This window comes from Apis mellifera, linkage group LG15 (assembly GCF_003254395.2).
Source record: "Apis mellifera strain DH4 linkage group LG15, Amel_HAv3.1, whole genome shotgun sequence".
NCBI lineage: Eukaryota > Metazoa > Arthropoda > Insecta > Hymenoptera > Apidae > Apis > Apis mellifera.
Genome location: NC_037652.1, coordinates 8,110,466 through 8,125,110, shown reverse-complemented (window position 1 = coordinate 8,125,110; position 14,645 = coordinate 8,110,466). Strand labels below are relative to the sequence as shown.

The window sequence follows — 14,645 nt, the reverse complement described above, 5'->3', positions numbered from 1 at the left end:
TTTTTTTTTCGGTGCGATCGTTTCGAATTTTATTTGGATTCGAGAATACTCTTCTCTTGATTCGAAGGAAAGTCTTCCTCGTTTTATTTTTTTTTTTTTCGATGCGATCGTTTCGAATTTTATTTGGATTCGAAGATGCTCTTTTCTTAATTCTACGTTTTATTATATCGTGCGAGAGTATTTTTTTTTTCGGTGCGATCGTTTCGAATTTATTTGGATTCGAGAATATTCTTCTGTTGATTCGAAGAAAAGTCTTCCTCGTTTTATTTATTTTTTTTTTCAGTGCGATCGTTTCGAATTTTATTTGAATTCGAGGAGGATACTCTTCTCTTGATTCGAAGGAAAGTCTTCCATGTGTTTTATTATATATAGAGTATTTTTTTTTTTTTTAGAAATAAATTATTATAGGAGATAATTCGAGTAATGGAAAGGGAAATTAATGGAAGGAATGGTTTATCGGTGTCCTTTTCGCGGAGCGAAATCGAATACGATCGATAAGTTATAATTGGATCGATCGAGTTTCACTCGCGCCGGGAGACGAAACATTTTCGAGATGTTCGAGTTCTTTTCTTTTTAAACATTCAATGTTTAACCGTTGTACAACGTGATAATAAACACGGTTTCCTTTTTCCTTCCGTGTTCGGTTAATGGAAAGAGGAATATTCGAATATTTGAAATACGCGGAATGTAAAATCGGAGATGATGATTTCGATGACGATGCTCTCTTGTGATTTTGGAAACGAAAGGTTTGTAGATCAAGGGATCGAAAAAATTGTAGAATAATCGTAATAATAACGATTACATCTCTCTTTTCTTCCGTAAATAAAAAAAGGATAGACGATTCGAAATACACTCGAGGAACGTAAAATGAATATTGAATTCGATGATTTCGATTACATGTCTCTCTTTTCCGTAGATAAAAAAAAATTCGAAAGACACTCGTGGAACGTAAAATCGAAATGAATGTTAAATTTGATGATAATTTCGATGATAATTTTGATGATGATTCTGTTCTCTTACGATTTTTGGAAACGAAAGAACATTGAATTTAATAATTTCGATGATGAAATCCGCTCTTTTACGATTTTGGAAATGAAAGAACATTGAATTCGATGATAATTTCGATGATGATTCTGCTCTCTTACGATTTTTGGAAACGAAAGAACATTGAATTCGATAATTTCGATGATGAAATCCGCTCTCTTACGATTTTTGGAAACGAAAGAACATTGAATTCAATAATTTCTTAGAATTTTGGAAACGAAAGAACATTGAATTCGATAATTTCGATGATGATTTCTTCCAATTTTGGAAACGAAAGAACATTCAATTCGATAATTTCGATTACACGTCTCTCTTTTCTTCTGGAATCCAGTAAATAAAAAAGGTTCAACGATTCAAAATATACGGATGGAACGTAAAATCGAACTGAACATTAAATTCGATAATAATTTCGATGATTCTCTTACAACTTTGGAAACAGAAAAGCAAAGGAAAGAATCAAAAATCCTCCCCGTGAAGAGAAAGAAAAGATTCGATTCGAATTCGAAACAATCTTGCACGACAATTATCGTAAATGCTATGAATTACGGGTGTTAGATCGAAAATACAGAGGTTAGATCGATATCTGCCTTCTTCTCCACTGATCACGTACATTTTCTATGATTCCTTAACCATGGAGCGGGGAATAGATCGATAGGCAAGATCTATCTTCGATCTTAAAATTTGCCACAACATTATTGTATACATAATAATTTATTAAATTTATAAAAATAAATATTCGATTGAAAGTAAAATCCAAGAGAAATTAAAATTTGAGATTTAGAAAAAAAAAAAAGTGTTAAACAACGCTCGAGTAGTTTATGCTTCCAGAATCCCCCTCCCCCTCTCCTCCTTGGATTTATTTATAAAATTAAAAAAAAATGATAGTGAAGTTAAATAATAGTTAGATCCACGAACTATCCAATTTCTTATTAGCGTTATATATAAAATGATTTCACCAACCATAATCACATTATTCTTCTAAATCGTATATTTTCCGTATCGTCGAGTTTTTACCATTTACGAAACTGTAACTATGATCATCATCTTCGTTTCTCGATATTTTCAAACATTTAACACGATCGAACCGAAATAACGATATTCGTTAATTAAAATTCGCTACGAATTCATATATCATTCTCTCTCTCTCTCTCTCTCGTACACACGTTCCCTTCTTCTCGATTGCATCTTTCCAATCACTCGAAAAAAAAAAAAAAAGAAAGAAAGAAAAACATCGGATTGGATATCATGTTTAAGAAAAATTTTAATCCTTGTATTTACGTGTCTCTTCTTCCTTACGTGTTATAAATCATCTTACGATATTAATTGAACGTAGTAAATTAAGCCGGCGTATCGTTGGAAATTGCGCATAAAAGAGATTTACAGTTCGGCTGAAATTCTCGTAACAACAACAGAGTTGTGGCGCAACAACGACGCCGCCACGACAATAACACATCGTTTCTAAACGATCGTTTCGTTTAATAATCCTGATTCTTTCTCTCTCTCTCTCTCTCTCTGTCCCTTTCACAGTTGAGCTGCACGGTAAAACAGACGAACAAGAAACGGACTATACCGGTGATCGTTCGAGTGTCGGACATAAACGACAACGCGCCCAAATTCATCAATACGCCGTACGAGACCACCGTGCCCGAGGTAAGTCTTTTATACACTTTTTTTTAATAACGCTGCAAGGAAAGGAATATTCTGCAGATAGAAAGCGAAAACATAAAACGAGATTTCGAAATGATATATAAAGAATATAGAATATAGATTTCGAAATAATATAGAAAGAAACTTTTTCAAAGGATTTCACGCGAAATAAAAGTGAGATACAAATTATATATATATATATATATATGTAGATGGTGCGTGATAAGTGTAGGAAGGATTGGAAGTTGAAGCACGAGTTTCGACGCGGAAAAAAGTGGATAACGTGTATCGGGATTGGAATTTATTACCGACTTACCGACCGAGTTGAAACACGATGGCGATAAAGTGGCGCGGTAATTATAATTAACAACGCGATCCTCGTTATCTTTTACAACAAGGATTCGATGTATACGTTGCTGGGCCACACGGGACGAGCCTCGTAACCGACTATTTTTAAATAACTCGTCAATCATTTACTCGGCAAGTTGTGGAAAATGATGCTTTGTTGATTTTTTTTCTTCTCTCTCTCTCTCGAATATGGCAGAAAGGAATGAAGTATCGTCGCTTTCGTGGGATTGGGAACTGATAGAAATTTTCGAGATATTTATTTTTTATTTTTATTAAAAATAATTGCAGCGACAGATATCGATTTTTTATAGATAAAAAAATTTTATTCTTTTCATTTTAAAGATGGATAATAAGATTGAAATTATTTAATCGTATTTACGATCGAAGAAATAATGAAATAAAGGGGAAACTTGTTACGGTTGATAATTAGATTACGATCAACAATGAGGATATGAATGGGTGATTGAACTCGTCATGGTTGGACGATCTGATCGATTGCTATCCGGAAGTGTGCAGCGATGGATGAAGTATAGGGTTTCGTTGGAAACAACGCTTGCAACAACTTAGCAGCGTTTAATAAGAAATTAAGAAATAACAAAAGGAGGGGAAAGGGAATGAAAAACCATGGCGAAGTTAATGTCGAAGCGTTACGTTCGAACGGCCGCTCCACGCTATTAAAATTCCGTAAGTCTTTCAATGTCGACGAACCCGCCACGCGATCGAATTCTCCTCTGAAATTAAGAAACTGAATTAATAAATTCAAATTGCAGGAAAAATTGATTTTTCCAATTGGTGTCTCTTTATCGATGAAAATAATTATGTAACAATTTTTTTCTGACCAATGAAGCATCGAAACGAAAACTAAGACTTATTAATAAATTTAAATTGCAGAGAAAATTGATTTTTCGATTTTGCTTCCCAATTGGTGCCTCTTATAATTAATAGATGTGATCTCGTCGAAACGAAAACCAGAAAAGAATTTAAATTTAAAAAAAAAAAAAAAAAATTGATCTTTCGTGTTTCGCTCTTCAATTATCCTTTTATCGATGAAAATAAATTTGGAACGGAAAAAAAGTTATTTTTTTTTTTTTTTTACTCTGCAAACACTGATCCTTGAAATCGAGGCTCGGTTAAAGTTTGTTTGTCGAGAGGGAAAAGAAGAAACAAGTTGATCAACCTTGTCAAAGATTTTTTTTTTTTTTACCTCCAAGACCGGTCAAATTACCACTTGTTGCGAGCAACGAGGAACAAAACTGCGAAAGATGATCGGATTAATCGTGGAATGGGAGTATAAAAGGTTGGAGGGTGAAAGAATTAATTATCGGTGAATCGATCTGCTTCGGTAACGAACGATCCTCTCAAACATCCCCCCCCCCCTTCTTCCTTTCCTCGTCGTCCTCGTCGTCGTCGTTCACAAGAGGGATCGAGATAAAATAAACAGTAAAATAATACAACTCGCCATTACTCGGCCCGAGTTGGAAGTTTTTACGCGAAGCGATGTATAATTATTTAATGGAGGGAAAATTGAAAAGTTGAAGAGAAGTAGTAAAAGTTAAAGGCTTCGAGGGGAGAAGAGAAGGACAAGGTGGCGATAATAGAAAGTAAATCTCGCAATAACTTGAAGAGCGCGAACGAAGTTATATAATCGCAGAAGAAAGTTAATTCCTTGTGTTCGAATATACGAAAAAAGAGTAAGAGAAAAGTATATTTATTATCCTTCTCTTTTATTATCTCTCGATCAAATATTTTTTCTCGTTTTTTTCCAAATTCGTCTTCATTCTTTTATCATTAAATTATCCGTGGATATCGAGACGATTTCGAGCTTGAAAATAAATTTAATAACGCGAGTTGAAATTTTCGGCCAACCGTGCCCACCACGAAATATATAATCGCGAAAAAGTTGGAAGTTTGCCAGAAGCGTTGTACACAATATCCTATATCCATCGAATTATCTCGAATAATATCAGGAATCTGTTATCCGGCAAAAGATCCTCCAGCCAAGATCGAATTAAATCCAAGCTTGTTTTTCCCATTAAACCTGGCAACTTTATCAACGCCCTCGCAAATATCGCCTCCCAAACTTGCCAAGATGAACGGGGAACTGTTACACTGGATTTCCAACTCGACACTGTTTCCTCGACACTACACCAACCAATTAACCCGTCCAACTTCCCTTGTCGTCCGATATCCCTCCGATAATTGCGAGTGTCGATCTAATCCACTTCGAACACGGATCAGATTCTTATTTTTCCTTATTCCGTCCCTTTTCGTTTAATTTTCTTAACGTCCGATAGATGCTCTCTCTAAGAAATCAAGAATTAAACTCTCTCTCTTCTTTTACCGACCGAATGCAAGAATTGTTGGAGATTCGCCTCTCATTGATCGAATTTATGAATTATGATTAATTCTTCTTTGTGGATTTTGCTCGACAACCTCTTTCCGCCTCGTGAATCGATGTTTGACACGCTTCGATCCGGTTCGTCGTCCACGATCAGATCCTGTTTGTCAGATTCCTCTTGTTTTTCCACCACGGTGGACCGTTATAATAGGAATGGCGCGAATACCGATCGAGCAGCGTATGTCCACGCGCGCCCTCTCCCTTCGATTCCACGTTAATGCTTATTTTAATGACGCAGCATTTTACGAGCATGCGCACAAGCGCATGTTTTCGACAGGGATGCATACGGTAACGGTACACCATGAAACTGTCCACGGTTAAATTGTGTTGTGTTTTGTTTTCCGTTGCGACAAATCGTGTAACGGAAGGTTAAATAATTCGCTCGAATGATTTTAATTATATACGATTTTTCTGTATTTTGCCACTACTTTTAGTTTTAATTCTTTATTCGTTCAATGGATTTCGATTTCTCGTTGAGTCGTCCGTGTTTTTCAATCGAGCTTTTCAATCGTGCTTTTAACGAATGACTGATTTATTATGATTTTCGATCATGGAGGCTGAGTCAAGTTAAAAATCGGAGATATTTAAAATTCTAAAAATTCACACTACCGCTACGTTTAATCGATCGAATTAATTTTGCGAATTGGCTGGCAACGTGCACCGAATTCACGAACGATGTTTGCGAACTGTGTTTGTTCGAGGGATTCGTGACTTGAATTATTAGAAGCGTGAATTATTTCGAGAGCCGATCACGGTTTCCTATTAATTAAGAATTCGTACGATTTTTCTTATACGTTTGGAAATTTTAAATTTTAAATCGAGAGAACTTAATATGATGATATTTTCGTTCTTAACATTTTTTTTGTTCTTATATTAATATATATGAGGTTCGATTCGCACTTGTTTATGCTTATTGGATACTCCGTACTCGTTGATTTATCATAATAGATATTACAACGTTTCATTAGAAGATCCTTATCTCGTTTATCCTTAGCTTATTTATTTCATCGATAAAAAAAAAGTCCAAATCAGAATATTTTTGCAGAAAACTCGGCTGACCGGAAAACCACTTACAGCATCTACAAACATTGGACAGGTTTAGATCTCGAAAACGATAACCACTATCGTGATTAATTATAACCAGATTGTCCACTAAATGAAACGAAAAATTTGAATAACGGTATATTATTTATCAGAACGTTGAGAAGGGGAAAAAAGAAACAAGCTTCTCGAGCTTGGGAGGAATTCTCTCCCAAAGGCGTGCCTCCTCCTCCTCCTCCTCCTCCTTCCATTTTCCGTTCCATTTTTCAACAAAGGTTCATTTCAACCGCGCAATTAGGGACCGTTAAAGGAACGCAGAAACACATTTCCAGAACGGTTGATTATCTTCGAATTAATAGGCTGTTTGTATCGTACCGGGAGCGTGGAAACATGGAGGCCAGAAACTTTCAATTATTTCACAAAGCAGCGTGACCTATTCGTTCTCAATTCGCAACAGAACAATCCCTCCTCTCCATAACTCTCGCGATCCCGTGTTCATATTAATTAATACTCTACAAGGTTTTCGTACAAGAGGAAACGAAGGAAGCCCGATTTCTCGCCCCGATAACGAATCTATTGACAATTAAAAAAAATCGACGTGTATACATTTTCATAAGTTCGTATATATGTATTGTTCACTGGTTTAATTTGGAAGGAAACGAGTCTATTTTACACGCGCATTTCTTGTTTCCACGTATTTCGATCGATAGAATCGAAAGAATTCTCGATATAATGTAAAAATTCGTTTATTTCTCATAATATCCTTAAAGCCAATTACGATTCTAGTAATTACAGTTTAATTTACAAATGTAATTATAAAATGTATATAAAACTTCGCTAAATGAGAATAATTTTTATATGATTTTGAATATTAAAATTATAGCTCCACTACTGTGCAGCGTTTGGTCAAGTGTGTGAAGTGGGGATAAATGGTCCTAACGAAGGACTCCTCTTGCCCCTCTGCCGTCCCGCCATATTTCTTTCCAACAGTGAACAGTAGATATATACGTGTTGTGAAAGGAACGTGTTTCGTGCGATATTTATACTGATGAAAAGAAGGAAGGAAAGCAGTGGTCTGATTGGTTAATTTAGAATGAAATTTTCACACGCATTTTTCTTTCTACCGTGATATTGATCATTAATTCAAAATCTGTATCTAAATCTCGATGTATTAGCGTAGAGACAGAATCCAAAAAATTCTAACCTCTTATTTCTCGCCAATATATTAATTACGGTTTGTAACGAGTTTAATAGTTCAAATACTTAAAAGAATGATTGTACGTATACGAATAAACTAGACATATTACGTATAGTTTTGAAAATATTTCCAATCTTAGATGATTTATATATGTACGTGCGGTGTCAAGATTGTCAACAAAGCGTGTAAAGTGGGGACAGGCGATCCTTGCGCCATTCCTTCAAACTTCTCTTCACCGGTGAACAGTACAGTTCTCTACGTAACCAATCGCCATGAAAATGTATCTTTCGAGGTTAATTTATCGCGAGATTTATCTGGAAAGTTACTATTCGATTCGAAATGGAAAGTACCGTGATACAATTTCGTTGAGACGCACGGTTTATAATTCTTTTTCAGAAAAACGAAGACACGTTGATAATAAAATTGTCCGAGAATGAGACAATAATAATAAATTTGAATATTTTTTTAACAAGCAGTGTATACGTGCATGAATTTCGACTTGAAATCGTTTAAAAATCTAGTATAGAATATTCGTAAATTTACGTACGTTATAAAAATGGGATTCGTGATATTTATGCTCGAATTGGACGTCGCTTTCCTCCTTTTTGCCATACGACGCGAGTGAGCCGAGTGTAGTGGAACAAAGGCTTTTGCGCAACACTCGTGTGTACGTAACAAAATTTATTCCTATTCTCTTTATTAAATATATTCTTTCTGCGATTCATCTACTCTTTATTTCAATCGAATAATCTCGATTGAAACATCGTTTTTCTTTCGAAAGTATCGATCGATCGCGCGGGAATGGAAACTAAAATCCCGGATTCGATTTTTCAGTTGACGCCAGTCGGCTCGACCATCTTCAAAAACGTGGTGGCCGTGGACGCCGACGCCGGTGTGAACGGTATCGTCGAGTACTCGATCGCCCCCGGGGACGGAACTGGAATCGGCAACAATGACGGAGTCGGCCGAAATAGAATCACGACCGCCGATGGATACGGTTATTTCAGCATCAACTTGCCTCATCAAGGCCAAGTTACTGTTAACCGTACCCTCGACTTCGAGAGGACGCAGCGATACCTCGTCACTATTTTGGCCTCGGTGAGTGCTATTCTTTTTTTTTTTTTAAATTGAAGATCATTATCGATATGACAAAACAAAAGTCGTATGCATATATATAAAATCCTGCTTTTTCACGAGAGAGTGATAAAAAAAATACGTGCCGAGTTACGTAAAATCTTATAAAAGAACTTTATAATTTTATTTACGATACATTTCATCCAAGTTACTTGGAATATCTGTTGCTGGGAAAAATTTATCGAGGAAAAATGTCAGGAGTTTTAAAAAAGTTCGAGGTGGGAAGAGGGGGGATGACGAGATAAGTCCAGGTGGCGCTTCAGGTTGACGCTCACGGAATATAAAATATAGGAACCTTAATCTTTTAGATACAAAGATTCTAGATCGAAACATTTACCAACCGAGCAAATTGAAGGCTCGGTTAACATTCTCCGCGTAACAGGCTGCCTCCCCTCCCCCCTCCGATAGTCACGTGCCTCGAGGTTTAAAGGATGACTAACAAGTTGGATGATAAAAAAAAAATACGGAAACGTGTCGCGTACGAGTCTCACGTTTGTACAATTTATACAAATTTGCGGGACATCGATCGGCCGTAGCGTAACGGTATGCACGAATATATCGATCCCGTGCAATCCCCCTTCGTACGGTTATCATATACAGTTTTCGAGTTGGCCACCGTTAGCTCAGTTTCTATTAATTATTTCTCGCTCTTATTTTTCGAGGATTCACGTTTGGATACCGTTTATCCAATGGAAATCTGGGGGACGCGTTATCCAATTGGTTTCTTCGTTATAGCCATGCTATCCGTGATAGCCTCTGGAAATAGTCGCTAGCGAGCAGATATGGGATAAATGCGGTATAGTTTTGCGAGACGCTTGAAATTGGCCGGTTAACTTAAAACGAAAACTTGGCAATGAGAGATGGAATGGAAAGATTGTCGTGAGAATATATTTTTATATCTATTTGTAAACAATACGCGTAATTCCCTGAAGTTTGTTATAATAAAGTGTAGGTAGATAAGCGTTGTTATAGGTTTTTATTTTTGGCGGAACGATCTAAGTGGAATAGTTGTGTTTGTGGTCAGCCGTGGCGGCGTTGAACATTCTGGAATCCGAATAATCCTCTCCAATCCCCGAGTTTCCTCGTATTATAACGTTGATCGTAACAGGTTTAGAAAACTTTCACGCGACGATACGAGTGAATACGATTCCTCTTGAACGAGTGTGAATATCGAGCATTCATAAAATTAATAATTATATGAAATAAAATAAATTGATTCGTATTAAACAGGGATTAAAATCTTCGATTAAACGGAGCCGCCATTGCTTCACGAACCACTCGGACGATTTCCATTAAGATAATTATATCGATATGTTCTTAATACAATGCCGGATCGAGGGATAAATATAGCGACGATGTGATTGTACGAAACTGGTCAGTGTGGGACGAAAGCGCGAGAAAAGGACTCGATGAGTCATTCGGACGAGTCACTGTGTATCCACTGTGTACTCGTATTAACATATATCGATTCTCCTTGCCACGACGCGTAATCTCCTACATCGTTACTGGTGCCATCTACCTCTTCTTTCCTTCTCCTTCTTTTCCACAATGCCACGCTTCTAACATTTTCCAACCGAAGTTGAACGCGCTCTATTTCCAGTGAGTCGTCGTAGCTAAAAGAATGCGTAGAAAGTAGAAGTAAAAATAAAATTTCGATATTCGAATCCTGACGAATTCAATAATTTTCTTACTTAATAAATAATAAATCTAAACAACGAAACACGATCATTTTTAAATATTCTATAAAATGTAGTAATAAAATTAATTGTAAAGAAGTAAAAATACTATTTTTTTTTTTTAAAGTTTTGATGTTTTAATAATTTTGATAATTCTCTTCACTTTTTTTTTAAACTTCTCGAGATTAATAAAATATCTCTGAGAGGAAAAGAAAGGATCAAAGGATATATCGGAAGAAGAGAAGAGGGAAATAAGATTTCGCATGATATCGTTCTGTATCGATCTGTATCGAGCAATCGGCGATGGGGAGGGGGAACAGATTAGCGTGAAAGGGATGGTGTCATTGGACACGTATGTGTATCCTTTATGGTATCGTGTCAGCTGGATGTGCCGGTTCGCCACGCGTAGCGAGATTAGAAGGTAGCGATTAGAGCGAGCGCTTGTAGACATTTGCATATCGCGGAGCCTCCTATCTCCCCTCTCCTCCCTCTCCCTCTCCCTCTTCTCGACATTGTTAATTCCAGAATACGCTACTGTGGACACAGATTCGCAAATTCCACAGCTGATCTCCACTTTACCCATGTATATTCGCACCTCGTGAGATAGAAATATTTTGATGTACGTGTATATATACAGAGTGTCTCAAAAATGAGTGATTGGAGCATTTATAAGCTGGAGATTCTTGAGATAATTTTCAAAAATTTTGTAAAATTTTTCATTGATTAAATAATCGAATTGTATCATTAATGGATAAATATAATTATTCGCGCTTTTTTCGAGATATGTTGTTTATTGATTCGATATTTTTTTTTTTTTTTGTTAATAACTCGTTAACAAAAGAATGGAAAATGTTGCTTGAAATCATCTCGGGAATCTTCAATTTACGAAAATGTTCCAACATTTTTCGAGACATCCTGCGGAATATCGAGGTCGCGAGAAAAATGTAGGAATCTTGGGAGAATCGTGATGATCGATGGAAATGAATAATGGCTTGGCAGATGCGCGAGCATAATAAGCGTTTTCCACTTTTGTGGAGAATCGAGTTACAGGGCGGGGGGAAAGGATCGAGTGAAATTTAAATTCGAACTGAGATAAATTTTGGTGGTTAGCAAAATTCTTCTCGAAATAAATGAAAGAGAAACGAGATTAATTTTATGATTATTTTTAGATATCATTTTAAATGTAAATGATAAATTTCTGATAGAAATAATTTAATATAATAAGTGTATTGGAAAGCACGAATTATGCTTCAAATTCGATATTACGCGTCTCGCACACTGTGAAGAATTTTTAACGCGTGTAACACGCGCCGAATGAGCAAACGAAGAATGCAAGTGATGGCTATAATTCATTGAAAAGGCCGCTTGTTACGCGCTATTGAACAACGAACGAAAACGAGTATCAGAGCAGCGTGTATAAAGCTCGAGCGTCAAATTTTAACTCGTTTGTTTGATTGATCGATTTTAGAAAATCATTTGCGCCGATCGTGTTTCGCTTCTCTCTCTCGAGAGAGAAAGAAATTTCGAGGAAAGGGATGGATGGATTTCGTCCCACGATCGAGTTTAGGATATCTTCGAGACCGATGGAAAATTTAACGAAAAAATTGGCAATATCTATACACGTTTATGGATGTTTAACGAATACGCGTAACAAACATTCGTCGTAGCCTAATTATGAAACTAATCACCGAGATAACGAGGAGAACGTTAATGTTGCAAAACAATTCGGCACGATACATTGAACCGCAACATTGAAATATCACGTGCAATTAGCATACGCCACGCATAAATTACCACGCAAATTAACTTATGCAACGCAAACATAACGTACAACTTGTTTGCAAATGATCACCCACGTCGCGTACAAACGGTATAACGGATCAAACGCGGATAAAATTTGAATAGGCGACTAGGAGTCATCAACCTGTATCCTGTATCGAAAATTTCATCGATTATACTTTTACCGTTCGAGTAATAATAACAAACTAATCGTCGAATTAGTTTATTCCCGACTAAAAACACGCACCAAACAATGCCGCGAAGATAACGCGAGAACCGTTAAACTGGTCACCGTTTATTTTTAACCGCGGGTGGTAATTAACACGCGTGACCTCGCTTTTAATTACACCACGTGCCCGTCTACTCATCGCTTCATTACACCGCCGTGTGTCGCGCGTGAAGCATCGAGTGCGACGGATCGTGGTAAAAACGGATCGATGCCCGGTCCTCGTAAACATGAGCGGTCGTGGGCCAAGGCGCACGAACAAAGAGGGCCTGCGTTTAAAAGCGGGGAAATACGTTGGAGCGGTGGATAGGACAGTGTGTGGGTAGCGGTGGCACGACTTATATGCACGGCCGGTATACGCAACCGGTAAGGTAGGGAGACGGACTCGCCTCGGTGTATTAGTCACCGTTCGACTCGCGGCTACGCGACCCGAACCATTGAAATTTTCAGTCGCATCGTGGCTGTCGATTCGCAAAACGGTCGATATTTATATATCGTGAATGTGTGTATGCATGCGTGCGTGTGTCCCTCCGCGAACGGGAACGTGATCGCTCGGGGAACGTGATCGCGTGCAAACTGCGGCGAAAAACTGAACCGCCCCCTTCCCCCCCTCTCTCAAAGGTGTATTCGAATCACGATCTCCGCTCGAGTCGAGTGCCCGGGGAATCTGTATCTAAAGTGTCTCTCTCTCTGTATTGAAAGTGAAATCGCGTGAATAAGTCGTTCTTTATCTGCCCCCCCTCCGCGCCTTTTTATTCCGTCCGCGTGTATACTCGCCGGGTGAATCGAAAAGTTGGTATGCTAAGTGAAAACACGGTTGGAATAGGGATGTAATGGACGTAGATTTGCGCCGATTTTCCGCGATCGATTCGTTCCTTCTTATTTCTTATTTATTTTCTATTCCACGCTTTGAGCAAGAATTTCTAGTCGGAACAGTAGAATAGAAAAGAGGGCCGTTAACGACCTCGTTGTTTCGAGTTTGACGAATTTTCTTCACTGTTTCGTGAAAATAACAGTTTGTTTTATACTTTTCGCAATGCGCTCAGAGTTTTGAATTTTATTTTCAGAGTTGGAATAAAATAGTATAAAGTAGAATACTGGTGAATTATATTTTTTTCTAGTTCACGTTTTCGACAAGAGATAAGAGTTTGCAGTGAAAATAAAATCTTATTATACAGTTATTAATTGCAACACGCTCACATTGAAATCTCTCGAAAGAGTCATATTTTTCCATTTCACGTTTCTTCGACGAATTGACGCGAATTTCACTTTCTCGCGTCTCCCTGAAACATCGATAGCAATTGAACACTTAAAGATCTTAAATTCCAGAGAATATCAGGATAATTGTGAACGAGTAGCCATGCTCCGTCGGGATCGAGTTCGCTCGCCGGCATTCTTCGCGTATGGAGATCGATGGTGGGCATTAGAAGGGTGTACGTGGGCGTTCGTCAAAACGGTTTCCGCGACGTGGAAGCCGCTTCCACCGCGCCGTATAACAAGTGCTCGGCCATTGGCGTAGGTGCAATCGTTTCACGCTTGACGGCCGGTAGATAGCGCGTTTCCGATTTCATCCACGATTAAAACTTTATGCTAATCGAGGAGCCACGCTCAATTATCCACTGCCCGTTATCGATCTATCAAACCGTTCGAATCGAAACGGTTTTAACGAACGATTGTTTCTTTAATTCGAGAATATTCGTATTTTAGAAATTCAAATATTAAATTTTTTCCTTCCTTTTTCTTCTTCGTAAAATCGAAATCATCATCGTTGAAAAGTAAATCTACTTTATTCGCGTTAAGAAAGATAAATCATTCCGATTATATTTCATGGAATTACACGGTCTCCGAGTCTCTTTTTTCTTCTTTCTTTCTTTCTTTCTTCTTTTCTACACAGTGGATTAAACAGACGAAAAACTTATTTAACATTCACTCGCGCTTTTCACAAACTTCCTCTCTCTGGAAATATAATAATAGCACTTTCTTTCCTCGTCTGCGGGGCCGCAATGGAGAGGACGTTCTTAAAGTTTCATCAGGGATTTCTAAATACCCAGACACAACTCTTGTACAACTTCACTCGCATTTAGCTTTCTGGAATACAGGCGTCGCATAAAATTCGAAAGAAGTAGAACGATCAAATTTATTTCTTCATCGAAT

The 14,645-nt window shown here is 37.5% G+C and overlaps 2 protein-coding genes across 6 annotated transcripts in view; one reads left to right on the top strand and one right to left on the bottom strand.

The window, feature by feature from the left end:
• LOC100577912 (uncharacterized protein C15orf61 homolog) overlaps positions 1-14,645 on the bottom strand; it is an 89,785-nt gene that overhangs the window by 52,938 nt on the left and 22,202 nt on the right. The window lies entirely within an intron of this gene.
• LOC412795 (cadherin-99C) overlaps positions 1-14,645 on the top strand; it is a 112,448-nt gene that overhangs the window by 76,068 nt on the left and 21,735 nt on the right. The window contains exons 5-6 of one of the 3 annotated variants that reach the window (XM_016916657.2): positions 2,572-2,694; positions 8,511-8,774. In XM_016916657.2, coding sequence (XP_016772146.2) covers positions 2,572-2,694; positions 8,511-8,774 — 387 coding nt within the window. Of the gene's footprint in view, positions 1-2,571; positions 2,695-8,510; positions 8,775-12,560; positions 12,858-12,893; positions 13,284-14,645 lie in introns of those variants that run through there. The other 2 variants (XM_006563627.3, XM_006563626.3) reach the window with 2 other exon arrangements.